Source organism: Podarcis filfolensis (assembly GCF_964270895.1).
Source record: "Podarcis filfolensis genome assembly, chromosome: 8".
NCBI lineage: Eukaryota > Metazoa > Chordata > Lepidosauria > Squamata > Lacertidae > Podarcis > Podarcis filfolensis.
In genome coordinates, this window is record NC_139611.1 from 84,512,170 (window position 1) to 84,525,131 (window position 12,962).

Sequence of the window (12,962 nt, forward strand, 5' to 3'; positions counted from 1 at the left end):
GGCCACATGACCCGGAAGCTGTACGCCGGCTCCCTCGGCCAATAAAGCGAGATGAGCGCCGCAACCCCAGAGTCGGCCACGACTGGACCTAATGGTCAGGGGTCCCTTTACCTTTTACATTTGTCCCCTGACTTGAGTGGTACAGCTTAGGGGGACCCTAGGAAGCTGCCTGTTGGAGGTTGGCCAATTAGGGCAGTGATGGGCACTGCCCCAAACTTCGGCCTGCCCTCCAGCTTCCTACAATTGTCCCTTAAAACCACTTCCTCAGCCTCAGGGTTCCCCCTGTAGAACACAGCAGGGAGGTCAAACCTAGAGTTAGCTGCCTCTGCCTGTCTTTGGCTCTGGCGCCCCCTACTGTTGAGCTCCCTGCTTTCTGCCCTACCAGTTTCCACTGGCTCCAGGGAAGCTGTCTTATATCACCAGACCATCAATCTCTATAGCACTTACACTGACTGCCAGTGGCTCCCCAGGGTTTTGGGAACGGCTTTATACTTGGGAGGTGCCAGGGACTGAACCTGGGATCTTTTGCCTGCCGAACAGGTGCTCTCCCACTGACCTCGGCCCTCTGCACTGCTTTTGCGGCGTACGGCGTAACCCACCAAGCCAAACACAGCCTGAAGTGAGAAGCCAGGGTGTCAGACCAAACTCCGGGCTGGGGCTCAGTTGTTAGCTGTTGTTTTGAAGAATCGCGCTAGCTGTGTTTCTCAAATGTGGGTGCCCCGGCTGTTGCTGGACTACAACTCCCATCATCCCTAGCTAGAAGGACCAGTGGTCATGGATGATGGGAGTTGTAGTCAAATGGCAGCAAGTTTGGCCAATGCTGCCTAGAGCAAGGGCAAAGGCCGGAGCCCTCCAGATGTTACTGGACAACAACTCCCATCGTTCCTGGCCACACTGGCTGAGCCTGAAGGGAAATGGGGTCCTGGTTTTCCATCTGCTCCTTTAGAAACAAGAGATCTGAGGCAGGAAAGTGGGGCTGCCTCTGAAATCTGCTCCCTGAAAAAAAAGAGTTTCACTGCAAGCTGGGGCCCAGCAAAGCAAGCCTCTCCCACAGGAGAGAAATCTCCCAGGACATTTCCAAGCACAATTCAAAGTGTAGGTGCTGACCTTTAAAGCCCTAAACGGCCTCAAAGGCCCAGTATACCTGAAGGAGCGTCTCCACCCCCATTGTTCTTCCCGGACACTGAGATCTAGCGCTGAGGGTTTTCTGGCAGTTCCCTCATTGCAAGAAGCAAAGCTACAGGGAACCAGGCAGAGGGCCTTCACGGTAGTGGCACCTGCCCTCTGGAATGCCCTCCCATCAGATGTCAAGGAAATAAACACCTGACATTTAGAAGACACCTGAAGGCAGCCCTGTTTAGGGAAGCTTTTAATGTCTGGTGCTTTATTACGTTTTTAATATTTTGTTGGAAGCTGCCCAGAGTGGCTGGGGTAATCCAGTCAGATGGGCAGCATATACTGTAAATAATAAATTGTTGTTGCTATGAATATAGATGCCATAGGCCAGCCTTTGCTAACCTGAAGAGCCTTTCAGATGTTTTGGACGACAGCTTCCATCAGCCTCAAGCAGCTCAACCATCATAGATCAAAACAACCTATAAGGACATAGATTTTGTGTGTGTGTGTGTGTGTGTGTGTTTACCTCATACTAAGTGATTGGGAGCGGGTTTTGGGGGTGACAGTGGCGAAGAAGTAGACGAAAGTTCAGCTGCCCTCAAAACACATCCGTCTCCAAGGTGAATCCAGCCTCGCCTGCCGTTTATGGAACCCTACATGAAAATGGGTCAAGGGAGTGTTGTTGTTCAGCAGCTGGGAATGCCCCCCCTCCAAATACGCAGGGGGTGGGCTGCCTCTGGCTTGGTGGAATCAAAACTGCCTAGGCCTGCTTCTTCCCACCTCAAAATCCGTAGCAGTTCTGCAAACACGGGGCTGATTTAAAGGACGCTGCAGGAACCACTCAGCTACGAAAATGGGGGGCAGTCAGCAGGCAGACACCAGTCCCTTTTCTTACAGCGTCTTCATTCACTTCTCTCTTCCATATTAAAGCAGTTCCTTTTCTTTCCTTAAGTCCCCATGTGCTGTTGTTTTAACACCCGAAAGAGGTCCCACCAAACCAGCTACTTTCTGCAGAACAGCACCCAACCACCAAGCGGGCGAGACGTCGCCATCCATTTCCCCTACTTACCACGCCACACGTTGCGGAAAAAAAAGGGTTTCCAAAAAGAGAGAGGGCACAAACGAAAGGGGATTCCGCCAGCCAGCCTGGGGACACAACGCACACCCCCCCTTTTCCCCCCTAAAGTGTCCTAAGAAGAGCAGGGAAAAGGAGAGGGAATCGGGGAGGAGCAGGCCCCTGTTAAGCAAACCTCCGGCTTTCTCGGCAAGCTGCCTGCCGCCTCGGCGGCCAAAACCCTTGTGCCCTGCGCCGAACCCCTCCGGGGGCTTCCTCACCGCACCGCCTTGTGCCTGCCGCCGCAGCAGCCGCAGTGCTCGCCGCACGTGTGGCAGGCGTGGAGGGGCAGGTAGCAGCACATGCAGGGGACGACGAGGGAGAGGGTGATGAGGGCCATCCAGCGGATGCAGAAGTGCGGGTGCCCGGTGTCGCAGGAGCAGGGGTCCGAGTACTCTCCTTCGGAGTCCGACATGCAGTGGTAGAGCATGCTCTCCGCACACCACATGCAGGTGAACTGGTAGACGCAGCGGCCGATAGGGTCGGGGGCATCCTGGCACTGTCCGCGCCCATTCTCCTCGTGATTAAAGACGTCCCGGCAGTAGACGCAGCGGGAGGGCACCGTGTCCTCCTCCACGCCCGGCGCGCCGGGGGGTGCCTGCTGCTGCTGCTGCTCCTTCAGGGGCTTGTGCCGCGGCGGCGAGGAGGCGCCGTGGATGTGGCAGGATGGCGAGGCCTTGGGGTCCTTGAGCCGTCCTTCGGCCCCGGGGGGCAAGCAGTACTCTTTCTCCCGCGGAGACTTGCCGCCGCCGCCGCCTCCCTTCTCGAAGTGGACGCACATGTCGATTTTGTCCGGGTCCATCTGCCGCTTCTGAACCACCGCCCGGCGGTAGTCCTCGTAGCCTTTGGTTACCCAGAGCTCTTTGCAAGGGGTGATGCTCTCCAGCTCCTCTTCGTCGGGGAGCATCAGCTGCTGCAAGGTCTGGGGTTGCACCTGCAGAAGGGGGCAGAAAGGACACAGGTGTGGTTATCACACAGCCGAAGCAGGGCGGAGAAATGCAGGCAAGCGCTACCGCCAATAGCACTTACAATGCAAAATCCCTAAAAGCATGTGGCTCTCAAACTGTTTTCCCCTGGGCCACACTTTCAGGATCAAAATTTGCGAGTGCCACACCAAATTTTTTTATTAAGAATTGGGAAACACAAAATAAGCCAACAAAAAGGAATTGGAACATACTTGCATATGTGGTGGGAGTGCGAAAAGATTAAAGAATTCTGGGACATCATTTACAGTGGTACCTCGGGTTAAGTACTTAATTCGTTCCAGAGGTCCATACTTAACCTGAAACTGTTCTTAACCTGAAGCACCACTTTAGCTAATGGGGCCTCCTGCTGCTGCCACACCGCCAGAGCACGATTTCTGTTCTCATCCTGAAGCAAAGTTCTTAACCTGAAGCACTATTTCTGGGTTAGCAGAGTCTGTAACCTGAAGCGTATGTAACCTGAGGTACCACTGTATAATGAGTTTTTTAAAAAAATGTTCATGCTCCCATTCACTAAAAGACCGGAGGCTTTCTTATTATGACAACGGAAATAAAGAAGGTTAGACCACCATTCATGTATGCCACAACGGCTGCCAGGATTCTAACTGCAAAAAATTGGAAAAGCGAAACCATCCCCTCCAAAATTGAATGGCAGACCAAATTGGTAGAATACCTACAGTTAGCAAGGATAACTGGGTTAGTGAAAGGAAACTCGATACAAGTTGTTGATAAAGAATGGATAGTAATGGAAAGTATATCTCAAAGGTCACAGTGATAACAAAAGCTTTATGGCAGATATTGAATGAGTTTTGTAACATAAGGTAATATTGTTAGCCGCCCTGAGCCCGGCTTCAGCTGGGGAGGGCAGGATATAAATAAAATTTTATTATTATTATTATTATTATTATTATTATTATTATTATTATTATTGGAGGAAACTAGAATCAAAATGGAGAAAAGTATTTTCAGGAAACTGTGTAAAAAAACTAATCTCAAAATAGTACAGTGGGTATAGTCAGACAGTTCTTTCTTAATTGTAAATAAAACCGTCTTCTATTTCTTTTTCTATTTCTTTTCTTTTTCTTCTTCTATTTTCTTTTGTATATTTGTAATTTGTAATGTCTGAAATGTAATGTTTTATATTGTATGTATTTTAATATTTCTGTATAATAAAGGTTGATTTAATTTTTTTTTTTAAAAGAAAGCCACTCTTAGCAGTGCTTGATTTGTAACATAGAACACAACTGCTTTATAATATGGTGACAAGACATACAGAAAGTATAAAACAGTGCAGGCACCTAAGAACAGGAATCATACCCAAACATAATTATAAACAAGCCTCTTGCATACATATCTTAAGTATGTATACAAACTCAATGAGAAGTGTGAGCTTGCTTGCAATCTCATTTATTTCAGTTCTAACGAGGCAAACAGACTCATCTCCTCGTCAGCACAGAGAAGCCTTTCTCTTCTCTGATCTTTCATATCTGTCAGAGTTGAAAAGCCCTGCTCATGACAATATGCCGTGCAGAACTGTGGAATGCTCTGGGAATATCTATGCATATTCTGCAATTAAAAAAATTGTTTTGATACTATTCTACAGTGGTACCTCGGGTTGTTGTTAGTCGCCCTGAGCCCAGCTTTGGCTTGGGAGGGCGGGATATAAATAAAATTTATTATTTATTATTTATTATTAACTACTTGATTCGTTCCGGAGGTCCATTCTTAACCTGAAACTGTTCTTAACCTGAAGCACCACTTTAGCTAATGGGGCCTCCTGCTGCTGCCGCGCTGCCGGAGCACAATTTCTGTTCTCATCCTGAAGCAAAATTCTTAATCTGAAGCACTATTTCTGGGTTATGTAACCTGAAGCGTATTTAACCTGAGGTACCACTGTATACTGCACTGCACTGAATTGTCTGAATGTTTCTTTTGATTGTCCTTGAATCGGAAAGGTTTTTATGGTGGTGGTGGTAATTTTATTGGAAGACGCCAGCCCAGTTAGATGGACAGGGTATAAGAATGAATGAATACGGGGTACCTCGGGTTACAGACACTTCAGGTTACAGACACTTCAGGTTACAGACTCTGCTAACCCAGAAATATTACCTCGGGTTAAGAACTTTGCTTCAGGATAAGAACAGAAATCATGCAGCGGCAGCGCAGTGGCCCCATTTGTTAAAGTGGTGCTTCAGGTTAAGAACAGACCTCCAGAACAAATTAAGTTCTTAACCCGAGATACCACTGTAATTACATAAATAAATACAGTCATACCTCGAGTTGTATGTGCTTCAGGTTGAGCGTGTTCAAGTTGCGCTCCGCGGCAACCTGGAAGTAACGGAGTGCGTTACTTCCGGGTTTCGCCGCTCGCGCATGCGCAGATGCTCAAAATGACGTCACGCGCATGCGCAAAAGCAGCGACACACAACCCGCACAGACGCGCCGTCGCATCTTGCGTTCCATTCGGGATGTGAACGGGGCTCCGGAACGGATCCTGTTCGCATCCCGAGGTACCACTGTAGTTTGAAGAGTACTCCCCACAGCAGCAAGGGCTTCTCAAAACAACCACATTTTATAACCCAGAAGCCCCAGAGACAACCCCAGCCCCAGACACGTACCGGCCCGCTCGACGTTGCTCCCTGTGCCGTGCTGAAGGAGAACTCTTCAGAGACCGGGGACCGCAAGTAGCAGCTGGAGGAGGACTCACTGGTGACGATGGTGATGGGTTTGGGTAGCATTTCCTTGCGGCTGTTCGACGAGGACTCGCTGTCCGTGTGGACCTAGAAAGAGAGAAAGAGAGTTGGCAGAGTCCCACACTACCCCTTGGTCCAGGCAATGGGTAGGCAACATAAGGCCCGGGGGCCGGATCCGGCCCAATCGCCTTCTCAATCCGGCCCGTGAATGGTCCGGGAATCAGCATGTTTTTACATGAGTAGAATGTATTACCCCTTCATGGGTCACTGCCTTGCCGTGGCGAAGGGGCTTGAATAACTCAGAGAAGCTATGAACTATGCCGAGCAGGGCACCCAAGATGGACAGGTCATAGTGGAGAGTTGCTGATCACCGAAGAATGGATTATTTTGAATTATGGTGCTGGAGGAGACTCTTGAGAGTCCCATGGGCTGCAAGAAGATCAAACCTCTCCATTCTGAAGGAAATCATCCCTGAGTGCTCACTGGAAGGACAGATCCTGAAGCTGCGGCTCCAGTACTTTGGCCACCTCATGAGAAGAGAAGACTCCCTGGAAAAGACCCTGATGTTGGGAAAGATGGAGGGCACTAGGAGAAGGGGACGACAGAGGACGAGATGGTTGGATAGTGTTCTCGAAGCTACTAGCATGAGTTTGACCAAACTGCGGGAGGCAGTGGAAGACAGGAGTGCCTGGCGTGCTCTGGTCCAGGGGGCCACGAAGAGTCGGACACGACTAAACAACTAAACAACAACAACAAGAAGAATGTGTTAAGATATTCCGTTCCACCTTAAGAGGAACAGGCTGTTGTGTGTCATGTGCCTGTTTACATTCCGGCACAGCTTGCTGGGAACTTCCGTTTGTGTATAGCTTTTGCTTATGCTTTTTGCTTGGACACGAAGGGGAGAAGACATGCTTTGCCCTTTGTCCTGATGCTGAATAAAATGCCTGTAAATAAACTTTACACAGCCTCTATCTGCCCTTCTGTTGCGAAGAGTTTGATTCTCTGTTGGCTTGCATGCTCAGCTTCTGAAGGTTTCTGAAGCTCGAGTCGCAGTTACATGCTGAACCAAGGACCGGAGATCGCCCGGCTGCCGGCTGGTGGGCTGGAGCCGGCTGGGGGCCTGCCAATTGCCCCCATATTCTTGGACGCATCTCAACAGAATGTGCCCTTTTATTTAAAATGCATCTCTGGGTTATTTGTGGGGCAAACCCTTAAGGGTTTTCAACGCAAAACCCGTTTCGCAACTCCTGTACACTGCAAATGTCTGGCATAATGGGGACCTGCCAAAGCTAGATGGCTTTCAGGCAAAATTTCTACGATCTCTGCTGCAAGAACCCAACTGTGTCCCCAACTCCATACTTGTGTTAGAAGCTGGTGAATGCCCAATTTCAACAAAAGCGTGGTGGGCTGCCCTAAAACGTTGGTTCAGGATTTCAGTGTTTGATCTAGGGAAGGGTTTGTACCAACACCTGACCAATGAGGAATTTGTCAGCAAATGGCAGAAAACCATGGCTAAAAAAGCCACCTCTATTGGTCTGTCACCCCCCCAACTGTATTACCTGGGTTATGAAGGCGCCCAAAAGATGTTAAAGCAAAGATTATGGGATAATGCACACAGTGACTTGCGATCTCGATCACACGCAGTCTCTAGTCCGCTGGCAGTAGGAGTACAATATGGGCATCTCTTTAAGTTAACATCTTACATTAAAAACCTGACAGTACCAAACTATCGAAGGCTTTTCACCAAAGCCAGACTAAATGTCTTTCCTTCTGCAGTGTTGGATGGCAGGTTGAGAGGAGTTCCCTACCAGGACAGATTTTGCTCGTGTGCTCAAGATATCGATTCCATAAAACATATTTTGTTGCACTGTGCAAAATATGAGCAAGCCAGGGCTGAACTGATATTACCCTCGCTAGTACCTTTCCCGGGAAAATCAGAGGCTCACTATGTCAGGTTCCTATTGGAAGACCGGACAAACGCTAGAACATTAGCAGTAGCAAAGTTTTTATCGGTGGTTGCAAGAAACAATGATCCCTATATTCTGAACAAAATGCTTGTTTAACCTGGAGGTAGGCTGTATGAATTGTGTATTGCTTTGTAACGATCTGTTGGGTCTCTGGACTGTAATAAAGATTGATAATTGATAATTGATTGATTGATTGTGGGGCATAGGAATTCGTTTTTTCCCTCTCTTTCAAAATATAGTCTGGCCCCCCACAAGGTTTAAGGGACAGTGGAGCGGCCCCCTGCTGAAAAAGTTTGCTGTCCAGACATTGGCTTCTCCTCCCAGTTGCCTGGCCCACAGTGCCCCTACTGGCATGGAGGTGGCTTGCAGCCAAACTGCGGCTCATGTTAGACGCCTGTTTCTGAAGTCCAAAAGCTCAGTCCCCGTCGAGAGGCACGCAGGGTGTGCAAAACTTCAGTTATTTATTTTAATCCGTTGCACTACTGCAACTTTGTGACACTCAAGGTGGAGTATGTGGGTTCACTTCCCAGGTTTGTCGTGATGATAAAATGGGAAGTAAAATGGACAGAAAGCCATGAAACATATTGGGTGAGCTTTGACCGCTCACTCACTCACTCTCTCTCTCTCAGCCCAGCTTTCTGTCATAGAATCATAGAATCATAGAGTTGGAAGAGACCACAAGGGCCATCGAGTCCAATCCCCTGCCAAGCAGGAAACACCATCAGAGCACTCCTGACATATGGTCGTCAAGCCTCTGCTTAAAGACCTCCAAAGAAGGAGACTCCACCACACTCCTTGGCAGCAAATTCCACTGTCGAACAGCTCTTACTGTCAGGAAGTTCTTCCTAATGTTTAGGTGGAATCTTCTTTCTTGTAGTTTGGAACCATTGCTCCGTGTCCGCTTCTCTGGAGCAGCAGAAAACAACATTTCTCCCTCCTCTATGTGACATCCTTTTATATATCTGGCCTAGCTGGCATTAGAGTCAGCCCACTCCCCCCCCCCAAAAAAAACAGCTTTCCAAATTTTCCGCAGGAAACGGACATGCTCCTGCAAACCCTTTGATGGTAATCATGAGGGAAAGAATCTTGATTCAATTTGATTCCCTCCCCCTCTTTCTTTTTTCCTTTCCCCTCCTGTGATGTAACTCCTATTTGGGGACTTCCCTGGCTTTTTTCTGGCCCACGTAGGACCAGTCTGGATAGTTAGCCAGACGTTTTTATCCCCAAAAAAGTGTTTGAGTTTCCACTCAAATGAGGCTGCATTTTAATGCTTTAATGTTGCATTTTAATCTTGTTTTTTAAGCTGTATTTCAATCAATTGTTTTTATATTTGGTGTTAGCCGCCCTGAGCCCGGTCTTGGCTGGAGAAGGCGGGGTATAAATAAAATTTATTATTATTATTATTATTATTTTGGAAAGCCAAACCAAAACATGCAATCTGGGATTTCCTGGGGTGTTCATGAGATTATAAGAAGAGCTGTGCAGGATCAGGTCCACCTTGTGCAGCAAGCACTCCCTTGTGCAGATTTTGGGCTGCACCCAACTAAATTAGATACAGAGTAGACCCAGTGAAACTAATGGAGCTAAGCTAGTCCTGCCATTAATTCCAAAGGGCCTGACGAACGTTGGGCGCAACCCTTTGGAGTTTTTGGTGGAAGAGCTGCTGGGATAAGTTCGGTTGGTAGAGCACGAGGCTCTTAATCGCAGGGTAGTGGGTTCGAGCCTCACGTTGGGCGAAAGATCCTTGCGTTGCCCGGGGTTGGGCTAGATGACCCTCAGGGTCCCTTCCAACTCTACAATTCTGTGGTTGTATTGAAGGAATGGTTTTCCCAAATCTAAAAACCTGACTGTACAGTCAGTCTGAAACGGGACCCCAAATCCACATTTTCCCCCCTGCTGCAAGGGAGCATTTCTAAAATGCATTAACTTGAGCTCATGAGTCAATGTATAAACAGAAAGCCAGCTGTATAAACAAGTGCTCAAAGCGCTCTCCTTTATCAGTCCATGACGGCAATGGATGGCCCTGGCTGTTCCAGTGGAGCAGGGATGGCACTCTGTCTATCCTATCTTACATTAAGACCACACTCTGACGCATAGACTTAGTCTAGGAATGGCGCCAGGAGTTGGTGACCTCTTGCTCCAAGATAAGAGTATAGGAACAGGAACACCCTTTTATGGTCAAGAGTACAGGAAGAGGAACATCTGTGATGTCAACCTGCAAGTATAAGCTGACGTGGTTGGATTCCTGGGGAAGGGGGGAGAGGGTGCCTGGAGGATATATATACTGCATGAAATTTCTCATTTCTTTGGACTTGCTGTGGACTGACCACGCAAGTGCCTTCTGCTATCCGGAGAGCAGAATAAACTTTTTCTCTGAATCAACCTCGGTGTCATTTGACTTCCTTCCTCCCTCCCGGGAGCAACGCAGACCCCACCAGTCAGTAAAGTCTAATAAGGCTACAGTATGATTCCTGCCAAGGGAGTAAGGCGCTCTGCACACACTCAGAAGTGCCGCGAGTGAAATGTCAGGAAACTGCTTACGGCAAGAGCTTCGTCTGTCCCGTCGGCGTCGTCCTGAGAGGAGGAGGTAGAGGAAGGCGAGAGGGAACCTGAGAGAATGAAAACAGAGGGGTAAAAGTTACGCCACCAAAAACACACACACACACCCCATTTTAAACAGCAAAGCTTCAGCTAGGCTGCAGATAGTACCATGTACTCTTGAGCAGGATGGATAAAAATCAATGATTTTTTTAAAATAATCATTTTTTTTTTAAATAATATTTAAATTGGATTTTAAAAATAAAATGCTTTTGGGGAAGAAATATCTTTCTAAAGATAGTTTTCTATTTAAGTTACATTATAGTCCAAAGGCTATTCATCAGGAAATAATCATTTGTTTTAAGTTTTTCATGCGTGCTAAAGTTTGTTGTTTTTTAAATTGTTTAACCACTTCAGTTAACAAACATGGACACATATGCTATAATGTTATTGTTTTAGTTAAATAAATTGTTATTAAGGAAATGATTAATTTTCTTTCCAAAAAAGTACAGCAGAAAAGTTTTCCAAATATAAACAGTTAACTTATTAAACCTCACCATAATTTCATAATTATCTATGTATTTCTAATTGTGTACTCAAATCAGTAATGTTTGATATAACCATAAAAACTACTCTGAAAATTTGATATTTTAAAAATGAAACCTTCATCTGGTTGTAAATATTAAGATTATACCAGCAAGAATAAGCCTTTCTGTAAAAAAAGAGAGATTTAAATCAAGTCTTACTGACTAGTGATTTAAATCGTGATTAAAAATTGATTTGGACCTCAGTGTCCAGGCTGAACGATGGGGGTGGAGACGCTCCTTCAGGTATACTGGGCCAAGGCCGTTTAGAGCTTTAAAGGTCAACACCAACACTTTGAATTGTGCTCGGAAACGTACTGGGAGCCAATGTAGATCTTTTAAGGCCGGTGTTATGTGATCTCAGTGGCTGCTCCCAGTCACCAGTCTAGCTGCCGCATTCTGGATTAGTTGTAGTTTCCGGGTCACCTTCAAAGGTAGCCCCACATACAGCACATTGCAGTAGTCCAAGCAGGAAATAACTAGAGCATGCACCACTCTGGCGAGACAGTCTGCGGGCAGGGAGGGTCTCATCCTGCGTACCAGGTGGAGCTGGTAGACAGCTGCCCTGGACACACAATTGACCTGCGCCTCCATGGACAGCTGTGAGTCCAAAATGACTCCCAGGCTGCGCACCTAGTCCTTCAGGGGCACAGGTACCCCATTCAGGACCAGGGAGTCCTCCACACCTGCCCGCCTCCTGCCCCCCCAAAACAGTACTTCTGTCTTGTCAGGATTCAGCCTCAATCTGTCAGCTGTCATCCATCCTCCAACCGCCTCCACTCACTCACACAGGACCTTCACCGCCTTCACTGGTTCTGATTTGAAAGAGAGGTAGAGCTTGGCTCAAATTTGTGTTGGAAATATAAGGAAAAAGAAGGGACTTTTTATCATATGTGGTGGGACTGTAGCAAAATTAAAATGTTTTGGGAATGATATATAACGAGTTAAAGAAAATGTTTCATTTAACATTTGTGAAAAAGCCCGAAGCTTTCTTATTAGGGATTGTGGGGAAAGACCTGCCAAAGAAATTGTAAAACATTTTCATGTATGCGACAACGGTGGCAAGAGTTTTAATAGCACAAGGCTGGAAGAATGAGAAAATCCCGACGAAAGAACTGTGGCAAGAAAAACTGATGGATTATGCGGAATTGGCAAAACTGACACACAAACTACGTGACAAGGACAACTGTGATTTTAAAGATGAATGGGAACCTTTTACGAAATATTTGAAGAAGCAACAAAATGAACTGGACTCTTTGGCCGGTTTTGAATAAACATTCACAACATGCAGACAGAAAGATGTGTTGAGAAACCAGAGAAAGGAGCTGAGAGAAGTCCGGGGGGGGGGGATGGGAGGTTGGGTTTTTTGTTTGGGGGGGAGGGGAGGGGGGAAATGGGGGGGACAATGTGGATGATGTATTTTTTGTTAAAATTATTGTGTTGAAATTTTTAATAATTTATTTTTTAAAAAAGAAAGAGAGAAAGAGATTGATGAACACCCAGCCCAAACCCCCCGATGATCTCTCCCAGCGGCTGCATGTAGATGTTGAAAAGCATGGGGTGAGTGCATAGTGTGAAAAACCTGGCAAGCAGCACTGATGCCCCTGACTCTGCAGGTCACCTTGCCCGCCCACCACGCTGCCCCCTCACCTTCAGCAATCTCCTCCAGGGCAGCTTGCACCCCTCTCTCGAAGGCCACGGCGTCGGCAGGGCTCTGGAAAGTGAGGCCAAACTTGTTGTCTCCGACTTTCCAGTGGTGGAAAATGGGGTTCACCTTGTTGTAGACGAGGTCCCTCTTCAGAGCACACTCCAAGATGGTCTGCCATAGGGAAAGAAGGAGGTTGAGGGGAAACAGCCGCCACCCGAGGTCAAAGGCTGGGAGAGAGGGGAGAAAGGGCTGGATTCACCCCAAATCTGCATCTGCCCTGCCCCTTGAAGTGGGAGGCTGTAAGCAAAAGCTCCTCTCC

General features: G+C 47.4%; 1 protein-coding gene and 1 long non-coding RNA gene across 5 annotated transcripts in view; one reads left to right on the top strand and one right to left on the bottom strand.

The window, feature by feature from the left end:
• Positions 1–10,255, top strand: part of LOC310769244 — a 182,435-nt gene extending 172,180 nt beyond the window's left edge. The window contains exon 2 of the long non-coding RNA XR_014551567.1: positions 10,064–10,255. This is a non-coding gene — a long non-coding RNA (uncharacterized lncRNA). The remainder of the gene's footprint in view (positions 1–10,063) is intronic.
• The window catches only part of SPRED3 (sprouty related EVH1 domain containing 3), a 40,845-nt gene continuing 29,983 nt past the window's right edge, over positions 2,101–12,962 (bottom strand). For all 4 annotated transcript variants that reach the window (XM_083627583.1, XM_083627584.1, XM_083627585.1 and 1 more), the window contains exons 3-6: positions 12,646–12,814; positions 10,415–10,482; positions 5,832–5,993; positions 2,101–3,164 (exon numbers count right to left, since the gene is read on the bottom strand). In XM_083627583.1, the coding sequence (XP_083483709.1) occupies positions 2,448–3,164; positions 5,832–5,993; positions 10,415–10,482; positions 12,646–12,814 (1,116 nt within the window). In that variant the 3' untranslated portion in view covers positions 2,101–2,447. The remainder of the gene's footprint in view (positions 3,165–5,831; positions 5,994–10,414; positions 10,483–12,645; positions 12,815–12,962) is intronic.